The sequence below is a fragment of the Bufo bufo genome, chromosome 10, assembly GCF_905171765.1.
Source record: "Bufo bufo chromosome 10, aBufBuf1.1, whole genome shotgun sequence".
Taxonomy (NCBI): Eukaryota; Metazoa; Chordata; class Amphibia; order Anura; family Bufonidae; genus Bufo; species Bufo bufo.
In genome coordinates, this window is record NC_053398.1 from 28,945,155 (window position 1) to 28,972,304 (window position 27,150).

Below are 27,150 nucleotides of genomic sequence, written 5' to 3' on the forward strand. Positions count from 1 at the left end.
AATTAGAGAAAACTGGAGGAGGACAGAACGTCCAGCTACTGATGGCCACCACACAGAGACTGCTTCTGGGGCAGTATCCAGTGCTGGACGTGGTATTTAGTTTTGCTGGGGCGGTGTTTTGTGCTGTACCGTGGTATTCAGTTCTGCTGGGGCGGTATTTTGTGCTGCACTATGGTATTGCTGATCCTCCCTACTTGTGTCTGCCCCATCTACTTTCAATTTGGACCTGCCTACAATATGGGAGCCACTTTTAGGTTTCTTCCAGGACAACTTTAAAAGGGTTATCCCATGACTAATGTCAAAAATGAAAATCAGACATCATATAGTACATGACAATCTCTTTCTAACACAGCCAGAACCAGCCCTGTACCTCACATGGATCCAGAGATCTCCACATTCATTGCTCTGCTAGATTTATATCAAGCTGGCAGCTCAAGGGGCGTGTCTTTTCTACTGCAGCTCAGGGGGCGTGTCCATGGTCTCCCTATCACAGCTCAGGAGGCAGGTGAAGGATGAAATTGAGCATGTGCGGCCTTCTCAGTCAGCAGGACAAAGAAATAAGAAAATAAACAAACAGCAGGTGGCGCTCTACAGATACATTTTATTACATAACTTGGTGGCTATGCAAAATGTTTAATTATGTGCAATTAAAAAAGTATTCAGATCCAAGAGCCAGTTTCTAAACTGTAAAATATTTTTCATGGGACAACCCCTTTAAGTTCTCAGTCCGGCCCTTTGTGCTTGGTTTCCCAAACAGCTGATCATGGGGGGGTTGCGTGTCGGTCCCCCAGCAATCCTATATTGATGATCTATCCTCAGGCTAGCTCATTCATTTCTGTAGTCTGGAGAACCCCTTTAATCAAACTAAATTTACTGGAGAAAGTGTTCTACTTTCAATTCCATATTTTTTCCCTGTAAGACGTGCTGTTCTTTATTTCCAATTAGCACTTTTCTACCGTGTAGGTGTGTGACATCACTGGGGCGAGTCGTTTACACAAGTCCTAAAAATACCATCCAAAACAGATCAGAAACTTCACAAAAAAAAATAAACCTTAAAAAAAAAAAAAAAAATCGCTTCCATATTTCTTCGCCCACATTTGTTTACTCTGCATTGCAGCTTCATTCTCCTGGGCAGTGAAGATGTTAAAATCTAACACAGACAGAATCGACTGCAGAAGTGTAAAATATGGGACTTGGCAGGATTCATTAATTCCTGTTTCTGGGCCATGATTTCTGATACTATGCAGTATATTAAAAAGAAAAAAGAGAGAACACAATGTCTCCCCTGCGTAGGCTATGCGTAGGCTCCTTAGCCTTAAAAGTCTGCAATGATATTGGTTAATTGGTAGATATCACGCACCTTCCTCGCCTCTCTTTTCCAGTGGGCGTGAAAGGGTTTATTTGTATTATACACTGCTACCGACAGAAATCTGTGTTCTCCTACAATCTCAGCCGCAATTCCCAAGTCAGAGGCTTCCCCAGAAAGCTCGTCAAAGGATTCCTACCCACGCACTGCATAGATAACAAGACCTGACCCATTTTTTCCTTGTTAAAGTAATAGTGCCGATATTAAAAATGCATAGTAAAAAAAATATATATATATATCCTTCTGAGTCTGCAGTAGGGCTGAAATGATTACTTGATTGAATCGAGTAATTCGACACAAAAAAATTATTGATGCAAATTTTTAGCATCGAGGATTCGTTTGTGTCATGTGACCACGGAGCGGGAGTGAAGCGCTTGCTATTACTTACCGCTTCGTGGTCACCCGCTGGCCCGTACCGCGCTGCTCTGGATCCTGACACATAGTCAGGTCATAGTGTACGTAAGCGCGCACTGTGACCAGACGCTGTGTGACGTCAGGATCCAGTGCAGCGCGTGGAGAAGAAGAGGAAGGCGCTGTGGAGCGGTGCCCCCTACAGGAAAGGTAAGTATTTTATTTCACTGGTGCTGGGGACATGGCACTGAAGGGGGACAGCTGGCAATGGATGGCATGGAGGGGCAGATGGCAGTGGGGGACATGGGGGGGCTGACTGATGGCAGTGGGGGACATGAAGTGATCTGATGGCACTGGTGAAGTAGGGGACATGGAGGGGCTGATCTGATGGCACTGGGGGACATGGAGGGGCTGATCTGATGGCACTGGGGGACATGGAGGGGCTGATCTGATGGCACTGGGGGACATGGAGGGGCTGATCTGATAGCACTGGGGGACATGGAGGGGCTGATCTGATGGCACTGGGGGACATGGAGGGGCTGATCTGATGGCACTGGGGGACATGGAGGGGCTGATCTGATGGCACTGGGGGACATGGAGGGGCTGATCTGATGGCACTGGGGGACATGGAGGGGCTGATCTGATGGCACTGGGGGACATGGAGGGGCTGATCTGATGGCACTGAGGGACATGGAGGGGCTGATCTGATGGCACTGGTGGACATGGAGGGGCTGATCTGATGGCACTGGGGGACATGGAGGGGCTGATCTGATGGCACTGGGGGACAAGGAGGGGGTGATCTGATGGCACTGGGGGACAAGGAGGGGCTGATCTGATGGCACTGGGGGACATGGAGGGGCTGATCTGATGGCACTGGGGGACATGGAGGGGCTGACCTGATGGCACTGGAAGAGTGGGAGACAGGGCAATGGATGGCATGGAGGGGCTGATGGCATGGAGGGGCTGATGGCACTGGGGAGTGGAGCTGAAGGCACTGGGGTGGGAGAGAGCTGAAGGCACTGGGGGAACAGAGCTGAAGGCACTGGGGGAACAGAGCTGATGGCACTGGGGGGGATAGTGGAGCTGATAGCACTGGGGGAACTGAAACACTTATGCTGATCGCACAAGGGGGAACAAAGGGTGTTGGGGATTGATGGCAGGGGGTCTGATGAGTTTTTATAAAGGAAAACAGTCTATTATCTCATTTTTTTCTTATTAGATTACTCGATTAATCGTAAAAAATAATCGATAGAATACTCTATTACTAAAATAATTGTTTACTGTAGCCCTAGTCTGCAGACAATTATCGGAGCCCCTGCGCGTGGACGGGCAGCTGTCCTGACATTTCCACCGCGACAAGGTTCTCCTTTCTGCCCTGGGGCCGATTTACAACGCTGCATCAGTCCAATCCCTTGTTATATGATCTGAATTCTGGATTATACATGGATGGGCTTGGGTTATAGTGCAGCTAAACTTACAAATTAATTTTTAATGAAACTTATTCTAAATATCAATTTTTGTAATATGCTTTAATAATGTTTTGTTTGTTTGACGTTCAGGTGCCTATTGCTCTTTAGGATCCGTACTCCCGTACGCTGCTGTGCATGGGAGTATGGGTGCGCAGAGGACACACTGAGCGCTGTACAGGCAGGAGCTTCACACCACGTCGCTGCTCCTGCCTGTACCAGGGCTGCTCTCCTAAAGCCTGGCATAGATGTACCGATGTGGTATGCAGGTTATTAACTGAGCAGAGCCTATTTCCACCAGCCCCATAGAAGTGAGTGGAGCAGTGGGCGTGCATCCAAGGCCGCCTACCATTCATTCATATGTGTGCGCTCGGCTATACATTGAAATGAATGGGGAGAGCATCGCGCAAGTGCGGCCACCGCTCCATTCCCTTCTATAGGGCTGACGGAAATAGAGCAAGTACTCGGCTATTTTTGCCACTCCCATAGGAGTGTGCCCTCCTTCACTTTGTGGGCTCCATTCTAAAGATAGGTGCAGATCCCAGAGGTGGGACCCTCACCTATCAGACAATGGGGGCATATGCTACAGATATACCCGAATTTATGAGGTGAGACAACACCTACAATTTGTAAGTTTAGGTGTACTTCAAATATAAAAAAAAGGGAAGAAGATTCAGGAACTGGGAACAGAGAAGGACTCAAGTATGGGAGGCGGATAATTTGGAATACATTGTTTGTGCCATTATTAAATATTATTAGGCCATTAGCAGCTGATCAGTGGGGGTCCAATACCCCACAGTTCAGCTGCTTGGGTGTAGCTTGGAACTACACAGCTCAATCTACGGTAAAGTGGAGGGAGCTGGTCACTACAGGGCCAAGAAGTGAAAACGTCATCACTCCTGGCCCTGTTAATCAGAGGGTGCGGCAGTTACAGAGAGAGCTGAGCCTCTAGGTGTAATGGTAACGCCCCCGTTGCTCCTACAGCCTCAGTTGCATATATTAAAACATCATTTTTCTCAGTAATGCGGGCACATAGGAACATGGGACCAACACAGATGTCTTCAGCTGCCAAGCGCACATGTAACAGGTCAGCCAGTGTCATAGGTACAAATCTGCTTGATGCCCTGTAAGGCGATTTGTCTAAGCCTTATGCCTAGTCATTAGCAAAAGGGTCCATAAATATGGAATTTGTGAAGCTGAAATGGTCAGTAACCTTTCATTCAACCTTGCAAAAAATCAATAGTACAGATGACTCTAAGAAACTTTGTAATATCTTACTAGAGAAAAAGGTCTCTTTTTCCAACTATCAGCTCTTTTACTCCAACCTCTTTTAAACTAACATTCTTCTGTATGGACTGACAGACTGTCAATAAAGGAGCAAATCTCATGCTGCCCACACAATTTTATGTAGATGGAAAAGTGAGCTGACAATCTGTTTTGAAACGGTGAGAAATTCATTTAGCTAAATATTAAACCAGCCCAGATTTTATTGTAAATAAATGAACGGTCATATAAAACTGTTATGTACCTAATCAGGTTTTCATTCAATGTTTTTTTTTTTGAGAGTTTAATATCGATGACCTAAGTACTGTATTTTTCGCTTTATGAGACGCACTTTTTTCCCCCCAAAAGAGGGGGGGAAATGGCTGAGCGTCTTATAAAGCGAATACTAGTGAGCGCTTCCATTATGGAAGTCTTTATTCCTGGGGCCGGCAGTGCAATATCCTGACCGTGTACAGCGTCAGGACGTAGTGAGCGCACTATGATCTGACGCTGCACGCAGTCAGGTAACAGAGCAGTGCAGGCCAGGAAGACAGGGGAGCGCGACTTCTGCCGGAGGTGGAGAGGAGCTGCGGCGCAGGACAGGTAAGAGATGGTTTTTATTTTAATCTGATGGGGGTCTCACTATGTGGGCTGATATAAGGTCTGATGGGGGTCTCACTATGTGGGCTGATATAAGGTCTGATGGGGGTCTCACTATGTGGGCTGATATAAGGTCTGATGGGGGTCTCACTATGTGGGCTGATATAAGGTCTGATGGGGTTCTGACATAAAGGGCTGATGTGATGTCCTGATATTTATGGGGGTCAGATTTTTTCCTCTTAAACCTGGGGTGCGTCTCATCATCAGGTGTGTCTTATAAAGTGAAACATAAGGTCTTATGGATCGTTCATCAACATTAGATAAGGGGGGGCCTAACACCCGGGATCCCCGCTGATCAACTGTTTGAAAAGGCTGTGGTCCTCTGCTAAGTGCTGCAGCCTCCTCACACCACTGTACACTGCATGGTGGTGGTGCTTGGTATTATAGCCCAGGCCCAATTGCTCGAAGGGGACTGAACTGCGCCTAGGCCATGTGACCGATGAAGGTGACGTTACTGGCCTAAGAAAAGGCTGCAGCGCTCAACAGCAGTCTCTTCAAACAGCCGGTGGCACTGGGAGTTGGACCACCACCGATCAGATTTTGATGGCCTATCCTCAGGTCATCAATATTAAACTCTCAGAAAACACCTTTAAAGAGGTTGTGCTGAGTTTTAAACTTAGATCCTATCCACAGGATGGGGGGATAACTAAGTGATCGGTAAGGGAGACTCTCACCTATCCTGAGAAAGGTGTCCCGCTCACCCGTCCCAATGGCGTAGCAAGTTGAACATGCGCCCTGTGCCTCCATTCGTTCTCCATGGGACTGCTGTACTCCACTATCCCCAGCAGTCTCATAAAGAATGAATGGAGCAGCAAGGCGCGTGGCCAATCTGCTGAACTTTTAGGTTCGGGGAACGGGAGCCGCGTTCTCAGAACCCCCACTGATTAATTAGGGGATAAGTGTAGCAGACAATATGGAATGAGAGAGGAGGCATCTGCCAGGGATCACATACTTATCCACAGCACAGTACATCTTGTAAATAGATTCTTCGAGCAATCAACGTGACACGGAATGACGTTGCGATAAAGCCAAGATACTCCTCTGCGATTTGATTGATCTGCTTTAATTAGACTGACATTTGGCTAGAGGTAATGTAGGCATTTCCTAACAGCGGATAGGAAATACATATAGTTTTAAGATAACAATGTCTAGTTCTGAACTGCCGTTGGCAATACATAGTTTTCCGTGACCCCTTACTATTTTATGTATGCAGAAAAGGAGCTCATTGCTTAGGACAGCAAAACAGAAATAGCTCAGGAAAGTAACACTTTCAAGAAAGAGGTTCTCTGCAGACACAAAGAAATGCGCAGAGCAGCGAGCTGCTGGTTGAGGTGCCCCAGTCCTACGTGGGTGGTTAACAGCGGAAGAACAATAAGGAGAAAGAGACAGGAAGGTAGACAGAATATCCCAGGCTTCACTGTCCTGCTTAAACATCAATAATAAAATACTTTTTTTTAATACTTTTTTTTGTAAATCATGGACTAAAGTCAAAACAGAATTTTCTGCAAATGCACGTTTTTGATACTACCCAATAAAAGGACAACTGTCAGAAGATTTGTACCTATGACACTGGCTGACCTGGTAAGATGTGGACTTGGCAGCTGAAGGCATCTGTGTTGGTCCCATGTTCATATATGTGCCCGCATTGCTGAGAAAAATTATGTTTTAATATATGCAAGTGAGCCTCAAGGAGCAATGGAGGCTCTGCTCTCTCTGCAACTGCCACGCTTTGATGGATGAGGTTTTCACTGCCTGGCCCTGTCACAGTGCAGAGGGTGCAGCAGTTGCAGAGAGAGCAGAGCCTCTAGGTGTAACAGCATCGTCCCCGTTGCTCCTAGAGGCTTAGTTGCATAGTAAAACATCCTTTATGAACATGGGACCAACACAGATGTCGTCCGCCAGCTTCATAGATACAAATCTGCTGACAGATGCCCTTTAACTCATGAAACGTAGTATACACGTGTCCACACGCAAAATATAGAAATATGGGTTCCTAAGATGTCCTCACCTCAGTCACATAGGTCTAAGAGAAGCAGTGTTACAGCCATTACGGTGTCCACAAGGGTTGTCACAAATCTTTGCAAATTATATTAAAAAGGTTCTCCTGGCCTGTACATAAGAAGCCTCTCTCAGCTAACTTGTGGAAAGAACACATTTTGCCCAGTACTTACCACTCCGACAATTTCACAGTTCAGGTTGGGATCACAAGACAGCTCTTCCTCTGCGGAGGTGCTTGTCTTTCGTCCTGTTCAGCTATATCTACACTATGCAGCTGAACAGGAAGGAAGAGGAGCTCATCTGGTAATGACGTCAGAAGAAGATCCCGCAGCCAGATGGGCAGTCAAATGATCCCAGCCAAGACTGCGGAATCGGTGGAGAAACTGAAGGGTTAGTACTTCTCAAATTTTCTTTTCTCCACAGGTTAGCTAAAAGAGGCTTTTTAGGTACAGGCCTGGAGAACCCCTTTAAAATCTGTTACCATCAGGTTAATCGTTGCTGTAGGATATCACTTAGGATTAAACTGATGTGTGGGACCAAAACGACCCCTTGTCTTCACTCTTCAAGGGGTTCTCTAGGATTTAAGAGCTTATGACCTATCCCGATTCCCTAGTGTTCAGTTCAAGTGCTGTCTTTTCTAAACTTGGACAGCACCTGGACAGAAATATTGTCCATTCACACGAGACATAAAATCCAGTCAGATTTTTCTCATTCTAGCTGAACAGAAACCTTCTACGGGGAATCGGATCAATGGTTTCAGACTGGTGTTGAGCGAAGCGAGCTTCAGATCATAGATCCAAAGCCGCTTCGGTGAAAACTTTGTTTGAATGCTGTACGGAGAAGCACAGCCATAATGCAAACTTTTTTTTGAAAACTCAAGTATGCTTTGCTATGAGGTGCAATTTGTCCAAGGATTGGTAGAACCACACTGTTTCCTCTAATTCTGGAGACATAAAAGTCTCACATCTTAAAGCTTATTAGGCATCAGTCTGGCAGCGTTCAGCCTCCGCTCCGCTCAGCAAGCGGACACCTGAACGTTGCTTGCAGCGTTCGGGTGTCCGCCTGGCTGAGCGGAGGCAAACGGATCCGTCCAGACTTACAATGTAAGTCAATGGGGACGGATCCGTTTGAAGTTGACACAATATGGCTCAATTTTCAAACGGATCCGCCCCCATTGACTTTTACAGTAAAGTCTGGACGGATCCGTCTGAACTACTTTCACACTTAGAATTTTTTTTAAACTATAATGCAGACGGATCCGTTCTGAACGGATCCAAACGTATGCATTATAGGAGCGGACCCGCTCTGAACACTAGTGTGAAAGTAGCCTTAGCGTTAAGATGTGAGACTTCCGTGCCTCCAGAATTAGAGGAAACAGTGTGGTTAGAGCAATCCTTGGACAAATTGCACCCTATATAAATCTTTAAGCATACCGGAGTAAAAAAAAAAAAAAAGTTTGCATAATGGTTGTGCTTCATATTAGAATGATAACTGTGAAGCAGCAGGTCTTTTTTGAACCCCCCTAATGTCTTCCTCAGCCATATTATTCCCTGTCAAGCTGCACAGCTAGATGCATTTCTCTTACAAGCAGTGGGCATCTCCCTTCTGTTGAATCTCCCAACACTGTATGCAGTGACCTAACTTCCTACTATGTTTGTCTTCTTTTAGGGTGCTCAGAAATCTGAGGGAGAGCTCACTCTGCTCTTCAGAAACAGTGTGGAAGCAACTGTTGTATCAGGCTCAGGAGCTCAGTTAACTCTGACACGCCCACATTTCCTGTTAACTGTTTTCTGTGTCTGTTAAAACCTGACAGAAGTGAGACCCCTAGTGGCCATGACTTTACAGCTTTTTTTCAGTTGGATGCAGGAATATTTTTGAAATGAAGTGATTTAGAGATTAGCTAATTACACCATTCTCTATTAAAGTAAAATTGTGTGAAAGTACTCTTTAAAGTGAAGAGTTGTAATTTTTTGGGAAAAATTTGAAGAATACATCTAAAACTACTTTTACAGTGTGCATTCATCCATTCAATCCACAAGAAAGAAAGGTTTAATAATTCACTGGTTTCTAACACCAAAGGGGGAGTTGCAGGTGGTGTGTGTGCATGTGCGTGTGTATACACACACACACACAGTATCTCACAAAAGTGAGTACACCCCTCACATTTATGTAAATATTTTATTATATCTTTTCATGGGACAACACTGAAAATATGACGATTTTTTACAATGTAAAGTAGTCAGTGTACAGCTTGTATAACAGTGTAAATTTGGTGTGCCCGCAACATAACTCCACACACAGCCATCACTGTCTAAACCGCTGGCAACAATACTGAGTACACCACTAAGTGAAAACTGCAAAATTGTGACTGGAGGTTGAACATGGCACCCAATTGCAAAAAACTCTCTGAGGATCTGAAAAAAAAATTGTTAATCTACATAAAGATGGCCTAGACCAGTGGTCCAGGGCTCACGACCGGGCCCTGGAAGATTGTTTGCTGGGCCGCGGCAATCAGGGCCTTTTTTAACGCGGTACTAATGAAGCGCTTCCATTATGGAAGTGCTTCATTAGTACCGGAGGACCAGGAAGCGGTGAAAGATCTGTACTCACCGCTTCCTGGTCCTCGGTTCGGCTGTGCAGGGCTGCGCACAGTGACCTCACACTGTGCGCCATGCCCGCGATACACAGCCGACAGCAGGATGAAGAGGATCACAATGGTGAGGAGCGGTGGCGTCCAGGAGCAGGAGAAGTAAGTGTTTTTTTTTTTTTTTTTATTTCCGCTGATGGCTGGGGTCTGAGATATGGCTGGGGGCTGACATGAGGGCTGATGGCTGACATGAGGGCTGATGGCTGGCTGACATGAGGGCTGATGGGTGGCTGACATGAGGGCTGATGGCTGGCTGACATGAGGGCTGATGGGTGGCTGACATGAGGGCTGATGGCTGGCTGACATGAGGGCTGATGGCTGGCTGACACGAGGGCTGATGGCTGGCTGACACGAGGGCTGATGGCTGGCTGACATGAGGGCTGATGGCTGGCTGACATGAGGGCTGATGGCTGGCTGACACGAGGGCTGATGGCTGGCTGACACGAGGGCTGATGGCTGGCTGACACGAGGGCTGATGGCTGGCTGACACGAGGGCTGATGGCTGGCTGACACGAGGGCTGATGGCTGGCTGACATGAGGGCTGATGGCTGGCTGACATGGGGGCTGATGGCTGGCTGACATGGGGGCTGATAGATGGCTGAAGGTTGGGGGTTTGATCTGAGGCATTGGGGGTCTGATCTGAGCTCTTATTAACATTGGGGGTCTGATTGCTGGTCGGACCTGAGGTGTAATGAAAAATATTTTTTTCCTATTGTTCTCCTCTAAAACCTAGGTGCGTCTTATAGGGTGAAAAATACGGTACAGTGCAGCAGAGATAAATGCAGCTGAGACCCTAGTCAGTTTATGTAGTCGTTATATAGTGTTATATATTTTAATATGCACCTTGTGTTTTGTTATGCGTGTGAATCAGTCAGTGCCGACCACCACCCCCTAAGCCCCGCCCCAGAACCCCCCACCCCACCCGATCCCTGGAAAAATTGTCTTGCATGAAACTGGTCCTTGGTGCAAAAAAGGTTGGGGACCACTGGGCTAGACTATGAGAAGATTGCCAACACCCTGAAACTGAGCTGCAGCACAGTGGCCAAGACCATATAGCGGTTTAAGAAGACAGGTTCCACTCAGAACAGGCCTCAGCATGGTCGACCAAAGAAGTGGTGTCTTGCCTACAGTCAAGCATGGTGGTGGGAGTGTCATGGTTTGGGGCTGCATGAGTGCTGCCGGGTGTGGGGAGCTACAGTTTATTGAGGGAACCATAAATGCCAACATGTACTGTGACATACTGAAGCAGAGCATGATCCCTCCCTTCGGAAACTGGGCCGCATGGCAGTATTCCAACATGATAATAAACCCAAAAACACCTCCAAAATGACCACTGCCTTGCTAAAGAAACTGAGGGCAAAGGTGCTGGACTGGCCAAACATGTCTCCAGACCTAAAGCCTATTGAGCATCTGTGGGGCATCCTCAAACGGAAGGTGGAGGAGCACAAGGTCTCTAAGATCAACCAGCTCAGTGATGTCTTCATGGAGGAGTCCATTGGCAACCTATGAAGCTCTAGTGAACTCCATGCCCAAAAGAGTTAAAGCAGTGCTGGAAAATAATGTTTCACTAAGGGGTGTACTCAGTATTGTTGCCAGTGGTTTAGGCATTAATGTATCAAAGTGTCAGATCTTCAGTGTTGCCCCATGAAAAGATATAATAAAAAATTTACAAAAATGTGAGGGGTGTACTTACTTTTGTGAGATTCTGTGTGTGTGTGTGTGTATATATATATATATACACTCACCTAAAGAATTATTAGGAACACCTGTTCTATTTCTCATTAATGCAATTATCTAGTCAACCAATCACATGGCAGTTGCTTCAATGCATTTAGGGGTGTGGTCCTGGTCAAGACAATCTCCTGAACTCCAAACTGAATGTCAGAATGGGAAAGAAAGGTGATTTAAGCAATTTTGAGCGTGGCATGGTTGTTGGTGCCAGACGGGCCGGTCTGAGTATTTCACAATCTGCTCAGTTACTGGGATTTTCATGCACAACCATTTCTAGGGTTTACAAATAATGGTGTGAAAAGGGAAAAACATCCAGTATGCGGCCGTCCTGTGGGCAAAAATGCCTTGTGGATGCTAGAGGTCAGAGGAGAATGGGCCGACTGATTCAAGCTGATAGAAGAGCAACGTTGACTGAAATAACCACTCGTTACAACCGAGGTATACAGCAAAGCATTTGTGAAGCCACAACACGCACAACTTGAGGCGGATGGGCTACAACAGCAGAAGACCCCACCGGGTACCACTCATCTCCACTACAAATAGGAAAGAGAGGCTACAATTTGCACGAGCTCACCAAAATTGGACTGTTGAAGACTGGAAAAATGTTGCCTGGTCTGATGAGTCTCAATTTCTGTTGAGACATTCAAATGGTAGAGTCCGAATTTGGCGTAAACAGAATGAGAACATGTACCCATCCTCTGATGGCTACTTCCAGCAGGATAATGCACCATGTCACAAAGCTCGAATCATTTCAAATTGGTTTCTTGAACATGACAATATATATATATATACACACACACATAAAACACACCATGATATCCTCGACAGAGTCAGTCTTACTAACAGCAAAGTGACATGATCTTGCCAGCAAAAATATGCAAGTTCTGAGATCCTTTCCAAGAAATACTTGGGCAGCACTGTAACAGTAAATCAAATATCTTCGTTAATTTGTGACAAGCGGCTGTACTTGCTAAGTTCACACTATTTAATTAGGCAAAAAAAAGTAAAACAGAACAAAATGAGTTTGACCCTGTAAGCCATTTTCTTAAATCAATAGGGTTTCCCATCTTGATGGATGACATCACATTCAACCTCAAAGCTGTGACTTGGCTGGAACACGCTCCGGCACATGATTAATCACGATGCATGCTCCAGTCAGTTTAATGTGATCTGTCACTATAAAATAGTGCGCTGTGCAAAGACAGGCGCGCAAATCATCCTTTACACAGCATTAAAATGTACATCAACGTCAAAGAAATGCTTTACACTACTGCCTATTATTTATGGACGGGGCAACGTGGCACTGACTGTAGGCTCTTCTGATACCTGCGTTAGATAACTTGAGTAGAATATTTTATACACTTGACACAAAAGGAAATCTCAAAAAACATTAAAAAAAACAACACAAGAAAATAATGTAACTGGATTTAACAAAAAACATGTTGTTTTTATGAGACTTGTTTTTTAACAAAACTTGGAACTGGTGAGCAAAGTGCGCAAATTGGATCTGTGTATGTGGCCATATGGTGATTACTTTTTCAAAGACTTGGACGACTTTATTTGTGTGTGCTTTGGGGAGAAGCAATAGAAAAGAAATGCTTTGTGATGATCCTTCAGTGGAGTCAGGGTGGTGGGAAAGAATGCATAGATATTATTGTGTCCCCCAATCTAATATCATTTAGGAGACCACAATGGGAGACCAATGATGGTCGGTTTTAAAAACTATAAAAATGAAATGTACTTCATTTTGTAGAACGGTTATTATTTAAAGGGCCATTCTATTTACAATCGCAGCATAGGGGATAACTAGAAGATCAGTAGGGTCCAACCACTGGGGCCAATCAGGGCCCCATATTCCAGATCAGGGGTAGCTGGGAACTTAAAGTGGCCCTGAAAAAAATAAATATAAAAAAGTGCTCCCATTTTGTAGTCAGGTCCAAATTGACAGAAGGCAGAACCAAAACAAGTAGGTGGGGCCAGCAATACCATATTGTGGTACATTATACTACCCCAGAAAAATACCACAGTACATCACAATATAGCAGCCAGCAGAAAATACATCCACCAAAACTACCAGCCATGAGGAGGGCTCAGGTGGCCAACTAGGAAGTTTCCCTTTAGGGTCTTTGGCCAGTCCACCCCTGCCCCAGATGGTTAAGCAAGTGCACTGCCACTGCATTCAACTCTATGGGACTGTTGGAGATATCCTCAGCTAAGTTCTTCTAAAATAAAAAAATGTCCCTTTAATTCAATTATTGTATCATCTCCAGGTGACATCTTTAATTTTTTTTTGACCCTTAGTAGTTTCATTGGGGCTCCTCTGGGTAAGGTATGGCAAACATGAAAATCTGGGAACATTTTGCACACCTGGACGTATATATTCTTCTTAGTGATCATATGGGCAAAGCCCAGAGGGAGTTCAGCCCCACAGCAATGGAGAAACTTTGGTTCAATGTAAGCCCTTGACAGATCTTAATACTAACATCTCCCTTTCTTAGCAAGTGGTCAACCCTAGCATCTTGATCCCCAGGGTTGTTTGTATGTAGGCAGCCTAGGGTCTAAATTAGCAGTCCCATGATAATGTCCCAGGTCACTGACCAACCATAAGACATCTCACAATAAAAGTCCACCTAAGTCTTGAGATACAACTAATGGACTTCTTCACCCTTCTAATTGAAAGAAGGTGCTTCAATCTGATCTTCTACTATCTTACATTAGGAGCATATTTTGGTGTCATAAACACTGAAGGTCTCTTCAATAGCCAACTCAGTTTTTCCCATTTTACCGAAGTAAGTCCCTAGATCTCATCATTGGTGCCAGGCTACTGGATACCATTACTGAAGGCCAACATTGTCTATAATACGGTGCAGTTTCCCTGGGTCAGTATTAATTATATCTGTGCATTGTTCTAATTTTCTATTAATTTGGTATTTTGACATCTGGTTCCAAATCCTTAGCTAATTTAGATTATAGTTCCGTGTAGCACACAGCCAAGTCCACTGTTCTACCAGGAGGCTGGTGAAAAAAGGCTATTCATCAGACTCTTCAGCACGAAGAAGCCCATATCTACTTGAATGGTATAGTGGCTACATGTAGCAATCATGATGAAATGTCTATGATCCCATTTGAGTATCCAATTTGTTTTTCCAATGAAGTGAGGAAAGCCAAGAAGCTATGCAACTGGGATTTCGGTAAAATGTGGCGATGAGATAAGGAGATCCATGGCATATTTGTTTCTAGAGTGCATGGCTTACAGGACAAAAGCTAGAATATAAGAACAGAGACAAGCCGGGAGTAATGGACCACGTTGTAAAGTACAAAGTGTTATTTGCGGCAAATCCTTTCTCAGCCTCCAGTCAAATGTCACACAAATCTCTCACAACGGGGTAAATTCTCACACTAACAAGAATGTAGTTTATAGTTCTGCAAATGGTGTTAAATTCAAGACTTGCATTAAAAGCTCACTAAATGCTTCACTGGCCTGAGACAAACATATGTAGAAAGAAAAGCATTTTGCTGTTAGAGAAAGCAATGTCACCCTGCCTTACCAAGGATTATATTACCTTTCGGACACTTGAAGACATTTTGTACAGTTTTGGTCCCATGTCTAGGTGCCATCAGACCACCATTAGAATAATCTATCCCAAGACCAATAAATAAGCAAGTCAAACACCATAGGGTTGACATAATAAAATATTAATCAAAGTCTATGCCTCCGTGATACAGATGGGAACCAATACGAAGACAAACCATTATACTAAATTTGTATAAGGATGCTGCAAGCAATCTTTAAAGGGCTTAATTGGTTTTCCAACACCCCAAATGCAAAAAACATTTAAAGCTAGCTTAAAAGTTTTTTGTTTTGTTTTGTTTTTTAACAGCTACACTCATGTAGTTGCTTACCTTATGTACATCTTATACAAAAAGATGACCAGCTCACAAGAAGTCAATTACATCACATTTAATCCCAACCTGTAAAATTATGCCAGATGTTGGCCAATCATACATAAAAATATGCATTCTAGTGTGCTGACATGGACACACCCAATAGCAGTATAAAATCAAAAGGCAATTATGATTCTAAGATAGCAATAAAATTTAAATGACAATAAAATGATAATAGTCACGGTCCCTCCTGTCTATTCAGCTGCGGAGCTCCCGCAGCTTATTCTATATTATTTGGAGTGCAGCCCTACGTTGTTTTCCTTTAAATTTTCTTAATTGATGTCTTTTCAGCAGGATGGTGGAATGTTCTATGGGGCATATGTGAGTGTCCAGTGGCTCAATACACACTGATAGGTGCGTTAAATGATTAACGGTGATGGAGCGCAAGTCCACTTACGTGTCCTGTCGCTTCGGTGCCTTTGTAGTGTAACGCAGGGCTTGACAAATTTCCTTGGAATCTAGGAGCCAGCTAAAAAAGTTAGGAGCCAGGCGGAGCCGCGTCATAAAATCTATATTGCGATATAATTTTAAGCATGTATATCGCAATATATTGTTTTCTATATTTGGGGGGGGGGGGGGATGTTTAAACTTTTTTTTTTTTTAACTTTATTTAATAACTATTAGCCTCCTTAAGGGCTAGAACGCTTGTCATATTCACCCTAATAGATCTCTATTAGGGTGAATAGGACTTTACACTCTCCCTGCTGCCCTGTGCTTTGTGCACACAACAGCAGGGAGATGACCATGGCAGCCAGCCTCTGATCAGCCCCTCCAGCCTCTGATCAGCCCCTCCAGCCTCTGATCAGCCCCTCCAGCCTCTGATCAGCCTCTGATCAGCCCCTCCAGCCTCTGATCAGCCCCTCCAGCCTCTGATCAGCCCCTCCAGCCTCTGATCAGCCCCCCCCAGCCTCTGATCAGCCCCCCCCCCCAGCCTCTGATCAGCCCCTCCAGCCTCTGATCAGCCCCCCCAGCCTCTGATCAGCCCCCCCAGCCTCTGATCAGCCCCCCCAGCCTCTGATCAGCCCCCCCCCAGCCTCTGATCAGCCCCCCCCAGCCTCTGATCAGCCCCCCCAGCCTCTGATCAGCCCCTCCAGCCTCTGATCAGCCCCTCCAGCCTCTGATCAGCCCCTGATCAGCCCCTCCAGCCTCTGATCAGCCCCTCCAGCCTCTGATCAGCCCCTCCAGCCTCTGATCAGCCCCTCCAGCCTCTGATCAGCCCCTCCCCCTGCCTCTTATCAGCCCCTCCCCCCCTCCCTCTTATCAGCCCCTCCCCCCCTCTCTCTTATCAGCCCCTCCCCCCCTCTCTCTTATCAGCCCCCTCTGGTAACAAACCCACCCCCCCTCCCTCCCCAGTATTGATCATTGGTGGCAGTGGGCAGTTCCGATCGGAGTCCCAGCAGTGTAATGCTGGGGCTCCGATCGGTTACCATGGCAGCCAGGACGCTACTGAAGTCCTGGCTGCGATGGTATGTTAGTAAGCAGCATTATACTCACGTGCGCCGTGATCGCCGGGAGCTCCTTCTTCTCATAGGTCTGTGCGGCGCATTGCCAATGCTATAAGCCTTAGCAATGAGCCGCACAGACAGAAGAAAGAGCGCCCGGCGGCCACGGCGCACGTGAGTATAATGCTGCTTACTAACATACCATCGCAGCCAGGACTTCAGTAGCGTGACTCCTGGCTGCCATGGTAACCGATCGGAGCCCCAGCATTACACTGCTGGGACTCCGATCGGAACTGCCCACTGCCACCAATGCAGAGAGTCGAGATTGAAGAACATTCCCGGCACCCGACCTCTGACAGGACGCTGTGATCCGCGCGAATAACCCCTCAACTGAGGGGTTAATCGCGCGGATCACAGCGTGCAGTCATAGGGGCCGGGATATGGCCGGCACATTCATTGGTGGCGCAGTGGCCACAGTCCCTCCCCTCCTCCTCCTACTCTGTTCTTAGTGGCCAGCGGCAGCCGCGCACAGTGGAGAGGGAGGGACTCCTCTCCTTCTCCACTGTGCCAGCTCAGGAAACCATGGTGCGCGCCGAGAGCGCATCTTTGAAAACGGGCTGACAAATACCCAAGCGCCAGGACCAAATTCCTGGTCGCCATGGCGACCTGGCGCCCGGGATTTGTCGAGCCCTGGTGTAACGGGTAGTTTTCTTTTTTTATATAGCGCTTGTGCGCTTCTTACCCGATGTTGATAGTGTCTACACGGTGACGTCTGTTGGCATACAGTCCAGGTATCGGCCGATCCTCAAATGGTCTCCAGTTACTAATGAGGCTGCGCGCCTGCGCAGTGCGGCTTTCCGGACGCTGACTGTTCCACGTGTGATCCAGCAGCACTGGGCACCTGCGCAATACAGGGTTCCGGACGCTCACAGCCCTCAAGTTGTTTCACTTTAGTAATCTAGCTTCACACTTGCGAATTTTCCACTTTTCACTTCCCGGTCATAGAAATGTCACACCAATTGTAACAGGGGTGCAGTCACTTTTCTAGCCAGACGCGTTTCAAAACCGCATGGGTTTCTTCCTCAGTGGCAGTATATTGAATGGAGAAAGGGGGACATATTGCTCCTTAAAAGGAGCCTAAGTAAAAATCAAAAATCGGAACGGGCCGTGACTAGTCATTCCATATACTAAACAATCCTATATCAAGTACTCATTCAAAAAATATGGCCCAGTTCTCTAAATCAACCCCCTGCATTTTCTATACAGCAGCACATATCTATCACGTGTAGGGCCTCCCAGGTGACGTCTCCTCCAATGTAGATCTTCTCTGTCATCATCTTCTCCATTTGGTCCGTACAACTTCTCTCAGCTGTGCCTCGTCTCTGCAGAGTGTGACACACAGACATCTTAGCTTCGACACTTTTCTATCATCATCTCCCAACCTCGAGTCCCCATAGTGTTATCCTGCTGCTCGTTGTGCTCCCCAATACCCCCCCAAATACTATCCTGAAGAAATATTAGTTCCCTTCATAGTAATAGTGGTCCTTAAAATCCCACCAATAGTAATTCCCTTCTAGAATGCCCTCATTAGTAATACTGCCCCCTACAGTGCCCCCAACCGTGATAATGCTCCCCAAGAGTGCCCCTATTAGTAGAAGAGACCTCCAGTAATAATAATACCCTCACAGAGCTCCGAGAAGAATCAAGGCCCCCTATTGTTCCCCCAGTGGTAATAAAGCTCTCTACAGACCCCTCAGTAGTAATAAGGCCCCCATAGGGCTATTAGTAGAAATAAGGCAGATCTATAAGTCCCTCCTATAGCGCCCCCAATAGTAATAAGAACGCCTATAATTATAACCCCTTGTCAGGAATCATCCTGCTACCTCTGGTTAAGTTAGTTAAGATGGTGGATTGTGTCTCAGCTAGGCGCATCTTACTTCCTGTTTCACATTTAAACCTCTCAAGCCTGTTACTAATTGCTTGAGTATTGTGTTTAGCTTCTGCTCGTGCAGTCCTCTTGCTTGGAACTAGCTCTCTGGTTTGTTCCTCCTACTTGCGGTTTACCCTGCTACTTTGTGAAGACCCTGCTACCTCTTGTTGCCGACCCGGATTATTTGACTACGTTCCTGTGCCACCTGCCCTGACACATTGCTCGTCTGACCTCGGCTCTGCTGCATTCTTCAGTCCTGCACCGTTGCTACCGGTAACGGCTCCGCCTGCCTGGCTCTGCTGCATCCTTCAGTCCTGCACCGTTGCTACCGGTAACGGCTTCGCCTGTCTGGCTCTGCTGCATCCTTCAGTCCTGCAACCTCCTATTCAAGACTCCAGTGTTTCCTGTGTACAGGCCTTGTCTCTGCCATTGGATTCCAGCAGTATTCCACTAGTATCGTGACACCCCTACAAGTGGCCCCAGTATTAATAATGCCCCCTGTAGTTATATTCCTCCCTCCACCATACAGTCCCATGTAAATAACATCATACCATCTCTCCTGCCCCGCTCCAAAATACTGTCCCATATAAATAACATCACTCCCCTCTCTTCAGCCCCTCCAATATATAGTCCCATGTAAATAACATTATTTCCCTTCCCTCCGCCATAGAATCCCATGTAAATAACATCACACCATCTCTCCACCCCCTCCAATATACAGTCCCATGTAAATAACCACCTCCGCCCCAGCCACCTTCAACATACAGTCCCATGTAAATAATATCACCTCCTCCCCAGCCGCCTCCAACATGTAATCCCATGTAAACATAACCCCCTCAACATTCAGTCCCATGTAAATAACATCACTCCCTCCCCCAGCCGGCTTCAACATACAGTCCCATGTAAATTACATCACCCTGCCCCTGCCCCCTCCAACATTCAGTCCCATGTACATAACATCACTCCCTCGCACAGCCACCATCAACATACAGTCCCATGTAAATAACATGACTCCCTACCACAGCCGCCATCAACATATATCCCCATGTAAATAACATCACCCTTCCACTGCCACCTCCACCATACAGTCCCATGTAAATAAACATCACTCCCTTCAGACCTAACATACAGGCCCAGTTAAATAACCACAACTTCAAGCATTGCTCTGCCTCTCCCTTTACTTACCTCTCCTTATGTAGAGACCTCACCAGGACTTTTCCTCTTCACTGCCGTCCTCTCCTGCACTAGTCACATGATGGTGACATCATCACAGGTCCTTCTCAACCACTGCCTGTTTTACTCTTCTAGTGCATTAGATTCAATTGCATTGCCGTCCTGAGGACAGCAATACATTTGTATCTAGCAGGCAGGCAGGATATTCGGGGCCAGGCCCCAAATGTTTAAACCTAGCAACGCCCCTGCACTCTGGTTTGTTTCCCTCCTGTATGTAGCACTTCCTGTTGTTGTATCCAACCAAACCCATGATGCACTTCTCCTTTCTCCGCCACAATTCCAACACCGCCCAGCTAGTTTATAGCTCCTCCCCCATGACTGACACGCCCATGGACATAACATTACAGGAAATAAGAAGGAGCTGCATGGACATCCAGAACGGGAGATAGGAACAACATTACAGCTGCCTTCAAAGCTGCAGGATGTCAATGTCTGATGGGGAAAGAGCACAGATTTGTTGTAAATTTTACGTTGTATTCAATGCGGAAGAAGAAATCTGCAACTGCCTACCAATATCCCGGCGCTTCCTTTCTTACGTTTCCACGGTCCCCTGCCACTTTTTATCTCCCGGCTTCCAGCAATGACGTGCCAAGTTGACGCATGACTGCTGTGGTCAACTGCAGGCTGCACTGCTCACACGGGTTGACATGTCCTCGATACATGCCAGAGACCAGCAGGGAGATGCAGACCTGCAGTGGACAACGCAGGGTGGACACAGTCTCTAAGTTCATGGAGCTAGTCCAGAGGGCAGGCTATCGAGGTACCGGCCGCTACCAAACCCGACTTCGGATTCCTAATTTTAAATGTTTTTAAAGATGCAGAAATGAATACTGAATTAATTCACTGTAGTCTTGCATGACTTCGGAAGAAACAAATTTTGGCTCCACAGAGCCAATACGTTTTAATGCTGTACATAGCATTAAAATTGAAGTTGTTTGACCGAATCAACGATGATCTGACGCTCAATTCGCTCAACATTACCCGGTAACCCACCGATCAACTTTTTGGGAAGTCAACGGCCTTCTGGCAGCTTGCCAAGCACTGCGCCGTACATTGTATAGCAGCTGTGCTTGGTATCGTGCTCGGCCCACTTGAATGGGGCTGAGCTTCTCCTAGGCTATGTGACTGATGAATGTGTCGACACTGGCCTAGGAAAAGCTGAGAGAAGGACATGGCGATACTGCGAGTGCCGGTGCCTTCTCAAACAGCTGATCGGCGGGGATCCCGGGTGTTGACCCCCACCGATCAGATCCTGATGACCTATCCTGAGCATAGGTCATCAGTATTAAAATCTCAGAAAAACCCTTTAAGGCCCAAATTAAGGCGGTCCTGACAGGGTTAAAGGTGTTCTAACCACACAGTGAAATAAATTTTAAAAAGGAGCTGTCACCTCTCTGGACATATCGGTTTTATATTTGCATTCCCAATGCATTAACACTTCTGGAGGTTCTAGTCTTATGACTCTGTGCTGTGTCATTGCTTTATTATTCCTGCTAGAAGCTATAAATGAACTGCCAACAGTTTATAATGAAAGTCCAGAAGGGTGTTACCAGCTGACTGGATAATGTTAGACTGTGCAGGGACACTCCCCCCGACCCGACTGGTATAGGGTGTTAAAGGGTGAAAACCAAAAGGTACCAACAGGATAATACCATTAGGTCAAACTGGTTAGGCTTCTTTTACACATATGTGAAACAGATCCGGCAGGCTGTCCTGGCCGGAACTGCCCGTCGGATCCGTCCCTGCCGGCACAACCGGGCACTGCCCGAATTCCATCCGGCTCCCTTCACTACAATGGGGATCAGCAGAGATTTGACGTGTTGCAGCTGGATCTCCGCCGGTCCCCATTATAATTAAGGGGGCCAGACGGAATTCCAGCAGTGCACGGTTGTGCCCGGCAGGGATGGATCCCGCATAATTGAAACAAGCCTTAGTTGGTACAGCGGTTCCACACCCACTGTCCATTACAATCCCCCACCCCCCCAAAGCGGGTCACAACCATCTGGACCTTCATTGCAGAACCGCTAGTAATTCATCCATAAATTCTAGCAGGCTACATCTACATGTCCTGTTGAAGCCCACCTGGGATGAGTTCCATCTCTCCAGGGTTCCCATACTAGCTCTGCTTTGGACAAGTAATTTTCGTGTTTTTACAGACTGACATAGAACGGCGCTCACGGTGATAAACGGAAAGCTAGACGGGTGCAATGTATACTAAAGAAAATTGTTGGTACCATATTTTTTTTTTATATAAAGTTTTAAATTTTACAATTATGACATGAAACTTAGAAATGTTCTAGATTAGGCGGCTCATGAAAGAGCGTACTTACCCCTCACAGTCGGACAAGCGCTGAGCTATTGAATACGCAGCAGGATCTCGGTCTAGCGCCAATACTTTAATATTAGGAGCCTGCTTCAGAATTGATGTGGTGTGACCTCCTGCTCCAAAAGTCATATCCAATATCGTCTAGACCAGGAAAGAAAAAAAGAAATGAAAATATAATACATCCATCTGATTACACTATTAAATATTTGGGGATTCAAAGCGCTTGTGCCAACTGTATTCATTGGCGTCTGGGATAAGCATGTGTATACAGGGAATTAGCGATCATTTATGACCAGTAAGGAATAGCTCCGAAGGTTGACGCCTCACAGCTTAAGAAATGGTGCACTGGTCTGTGCTTGGTGGAATATATATATGGAATGACAGTAGACACCCCCTCCCACCCCCATGTCACATCTGAAGCCTCTCATCCAGCCAACCCGTACTGAGGAGTGGCAAACCCCCCCAAAAAGTGCTGTCCACAGATGGACCTCTCCGGTTTGCAGGGGCAGACTTGCCATAAACTCTACAGGGAGATTTCCCGGGGGCCACCTAAGCCCTCTTCAAGATAGCCAGCCAGGTAACGATCTGACGCTCTTCTCCTGACTTCAACTGTATCGCCATCCTGAGCAAACTGGAGTAGGAGGACAGAACGTGGCATCCGGTGCTAGCCAAAACAGAGGGGCAGTTACTGGGGAGGTACTTTGTGCTGCTGGGGCATTATTTTGGCATGCACTGTGGTATTCGGCTCTGCTGCTGCACAATTTTGGGATGCACTGGGGTGATATTATGTGCTGCAATATGGTAATGCTGGCCAATCAATTTGAGCCAATTTGAGCCACTTTTAGTCCTCAGTTGGCCCATGCTGGTTTGGCTGTATGAGACGATTTGCTTCCTTTATTCCCATGGAACATTGACTAAAAAATAAGTATCCCTGCAACTTCGTGTCTCTTCAATGTGAAACCGTTGTTCCCCTCAGCTACTTCCTCAGGAGGACAACATCCAGCCCTGAGCAGTCTACATCAGGGATGTCCAACCTGCGGACCCCCCCCAGCTGTTGCAAAACTACAACTACCAACATGCCCTGATAGCAGTAGGCTGTCCAGGCATGCTGGGAGTCGTAGTTTTGTAACAGCTGGAGCGCCGCAGGTTGGGCATCCCTAGTCTACACCAATTTGGTAAAAAACAAACAAAAACCTATGAGTTTAATGTTACAGGGTTTTCGAGAAACCACTCCATCTTTGTCCATGGGCTGTCTAATGTTGATTTATGCAAAGTTTGTTGAAAGTACAGTCCCCAATTTAAACCGGGGTTGTGCCATAAAACATTTAAATGTTTTTGTAATGGCATGTAATTTAGTATAGCCACTGAGTTATTCACTGAAACCCATCTGTATAGCGCCACCGGCTGGTTTGCTCTCTAATTTCTTTGTCCTGCTAATGAGACGGAAGCACATGCTCAGCTCCATCCTTCAACTGCCACCCGCTGCAGCAGAAAGGAAACACCCCTGAGAAAGGACAAGTCCCCTAAGCTGACAGCTAGAAATGAATTGAGCAGAATGGGGACATCTATGGATCCATGTGAGGTACTGGGCTGGTCCTAGCTGTGTTAGAAAGATGATGTCATGTACTAGATTATGCACGATTTTTATTATTTACATTATTCATGGGTTAACACCTTAAAGAGGGTTGTCTCATCTCAGACAATGGGGGCATATTGCTAGGATATGTCCCAATTGTCTGATAGCTGCGGGTCCCACTGTTGGGATCCGCACCTATATCGAGAACGGAGCCTCGCAAGTTGTGGAGGGTGCACTGCGCATGCGCAGCCACCCTCCAATCATTTCTATGGGACCACCAAAAATAGCTGAGCGCTGGCTATTTCCGTCTGGCCCATAGAAGTGAATGGGAGAAGAGGCCGGTCATGTGCAGTACGCTTCCATTCACTTCTATGGGGAGAGCGATTGGTGGTGGCCGGACCGGAGTCCTCCAGCCACCACTTTGGGGGGCTCCTGGCGATATGCCCCCATTGTCTGAGATAAGACGACCCCTTTAAGTAGTTAGCCCACAACAATAACAAAGACATCATTATAAAATCCAGTATAAAGCCTAAATAAAATTTATATAAATAGAAGCTTTACAGAGTTTTCACATAGGGTTCTCCAAAGTAGAGAAGAAACAATCAAATCTTCGCAAATTGCAACGCTAGCCCTTACCCACAGTAATGTATGGATTTAAATCCTGCGAAGAATCGTATGTGACAACTCCCTGAAGTCTCTACTTAGGGTACTTTTCTTTTCCGGCACTAAGGCCTCTTTCACACTTGCGTTGTCCGAATCTGGCGTGTACTCCATTTGCCGGAATTACACGCCGGATCCGGAAAAACGCAAGTGAACTGAAAGCATTTGAAGACGGATCCGTCTTCAAAATGCGTTCAGTGTTACTATGGCAGCCAGGACGCTATTAAAGTCCTGGTTGCCATAGTAGTAGTGGGGAGCGGGGGAGCAGTATACTTACAGTCCGTGCGGCTCCCGGGGCGCTCCAGAATGACGTCAGAGCGCCCCATGCGCATAGATGACGTGTCCATGCGATCACGTCACCCATGCGCGTGGGGCGCCCTGACGTCACTCTGGAGCGCCCGGGGAGCCGCACGGACGGTAAGTATACTGCTCCCCCGCACACTTTACCATGGCTGCCAGGACTTTAGCGTCCTTGCAGCCATGGTAACCATTCAGAAAAAGCTAAACGTCGGATCCGGCAATGCGCCGAAACGACGTTTAGCTTAAGGCCGGATCCGGATCAATGCCTTTCAATGGGCATTAATTCCGGATCCGGCCTTGCGGCAAGTGTTCAGGATTTTTGACCGGAGCAAAAAGCGCAGCATGCTGCGGTATTTTCTCCGGCCAAAAAAACGTCCCGGTCCGGAACTGAAGACATCCTGATGCATCCTGAACGGATTTCTCTCCATTCAGAATGCATTAGGATAAAACTGATCAGGATTCTTCCGGCATAGAGCCCCGACGAAGGAACTCTATGCCGGAAGAAAAGAACGCAGGTGTGAAAGAGCCCTAAGTTACGTCAAATGGGCTCAATGCCGGAAAAGAACTGATCAGTTTTATCCTAATGCATTCTGAATGGAGAGTAATCCGTTCAGGATGCATCAGGATGTCTTCAGTTCAGTCTTTTTGACTGATCAGGCAAAAGATAAACCCGTAGCATGCTAAGGTTTTTTCTCCGGCGAAAAAAACTGAAGACTTGCCTGAATGTCATGGGAATGTATTAGTGCCAAATCCTTCCTTCTGTTCTGCGCATGCCGTTTTTTTGGCCAGAGATAAAACCGTAGCATGCTGCGGTATTATCTCCGTCCTGAAAAGTCAAAAAGACTGAACTGAAGACATCCTGATGCATCCTGAACAGATTGCTCTCCATTCAGAATGCATTAGTAAAAAACTGATCAGTTCTTTTCCGGTATAGAGCCCCTGTGACTGAACTCTATGCCGGAAAAGAAAAACGCTAGTGTGAAAGTACCCTAAGGAAATACAAGTTGAGCGTAGTATTTTATCGTAGTAAGTTCACAGCGCCATATTTGCATACATTTATTTTACTACAAGACCAGATGCAGAAACTTGAGGCGCCATCCTAAGGCTAGTTTCACACTAGACAGGCTGTTCCGCTGCCTGCTGCAGTTCGTCGTATCCGGCATTCCCCGCTGGAGCCCAATGACTTTTATGGGATCCAATGAGGGTGAGGAACCGGCCTGTTTCTGGCATTAGTGGCGGGATTTGGTCAGACCAAAAATTTTGCTTTCACCAATGCTGGAAACAGGGCAGATCCCCGCCAGGTGTCATTATAGTCAATGGGGCCTGTCGGTGTTCCGGAAGATTCTGACTATGCCGGAGGCAATGAACTCGGGAAGGCTGTTCCTCTACCGGAACAATTTAGCGCTAGTGTGAAATTAGCCTTAGATCTCTGCTGTAGATGTGCAGTGTGAAGTGGCGAGTATCCGAATTTTCCATAGAAAAATCCTTGGTAACAAAGTTGTGGAAACCCAATTCACGTGCACGGACTGATGTAGGATGTCATGTGGACTTTGGAATCTGTATCACATCCTCAAACTGTGAACTTAGCCTTAGTGCCACTCAACAAGCCATTTACACAGTTATCATGACATTCTTGAGTCCGGTTCCAATAGAAATGATTGATGTTCTGTGGAATATACTGTAAGTTATATATATATATATATATATAAAAAAAAAGTTTCAACTTTTTTTTCAAATCATTCAGGTAAAGAGTAATTGATGCCTTAGATTAGGAAGTTGGTGTGTTAGACATTAATGTATATTATAAGGCTCAACCACTGAGGCTACAGAACTCCAAACAGCATTCATCTTGCTTCAAATAACTATTTTATCTCTTCAAAAAAAGAAGCTTTTTTTTTTTGCGAAGGAACAAAAAAATAATAATGGGAACAGAAACAAAAGCAGAAAGACTCCCACACCACCGCAAACAATCTAAAACACTACTTCTGAAAATGTTGCCTTGCGATCAAGTCCAATTCTTTTTAATCAGATATAGCTAAATCACATTATTTCTCCATGTCCCTGCAAATAACAGAAAGGAATGTCACAATGGTTATAAATGGCATGACTCACACTCCTTTAGTTAAGTTATGATTCTCTGACAGATTTACCCAGAGGAATTTTAGAATCCATTTATGATGGCGCATAACTCAAAAAAAAGATTCCCGGTTACCTTCTGGGTTCGGCTATTTAACTCAAAATTTATAGCAGGTAAAA

General features: G+C 46.2%; 1 protein-coding gene across 1 annotated transcript in view; it reads right to left on the reverse strand.

Moving 5' to 3' along the window:
* Positions 1 to 27,150, reverse strand: part of METTL15 (methyltransferase like 15) — a 218,555-nt gene that overhangs the window by 100,663 nt on the left and 90,742 nt on the right. The window contains exon 3 of the mRNA XM_040410241.1: positions 22,363 to 22,499. Coding sequence (XP_040266175.1) covers positions 22,363 to 22,499 — 137 coding nt within the window. The remainder of the gene's footprint in view (positions 1 to 22,362; positions 22,500 to 27,150) is intronic.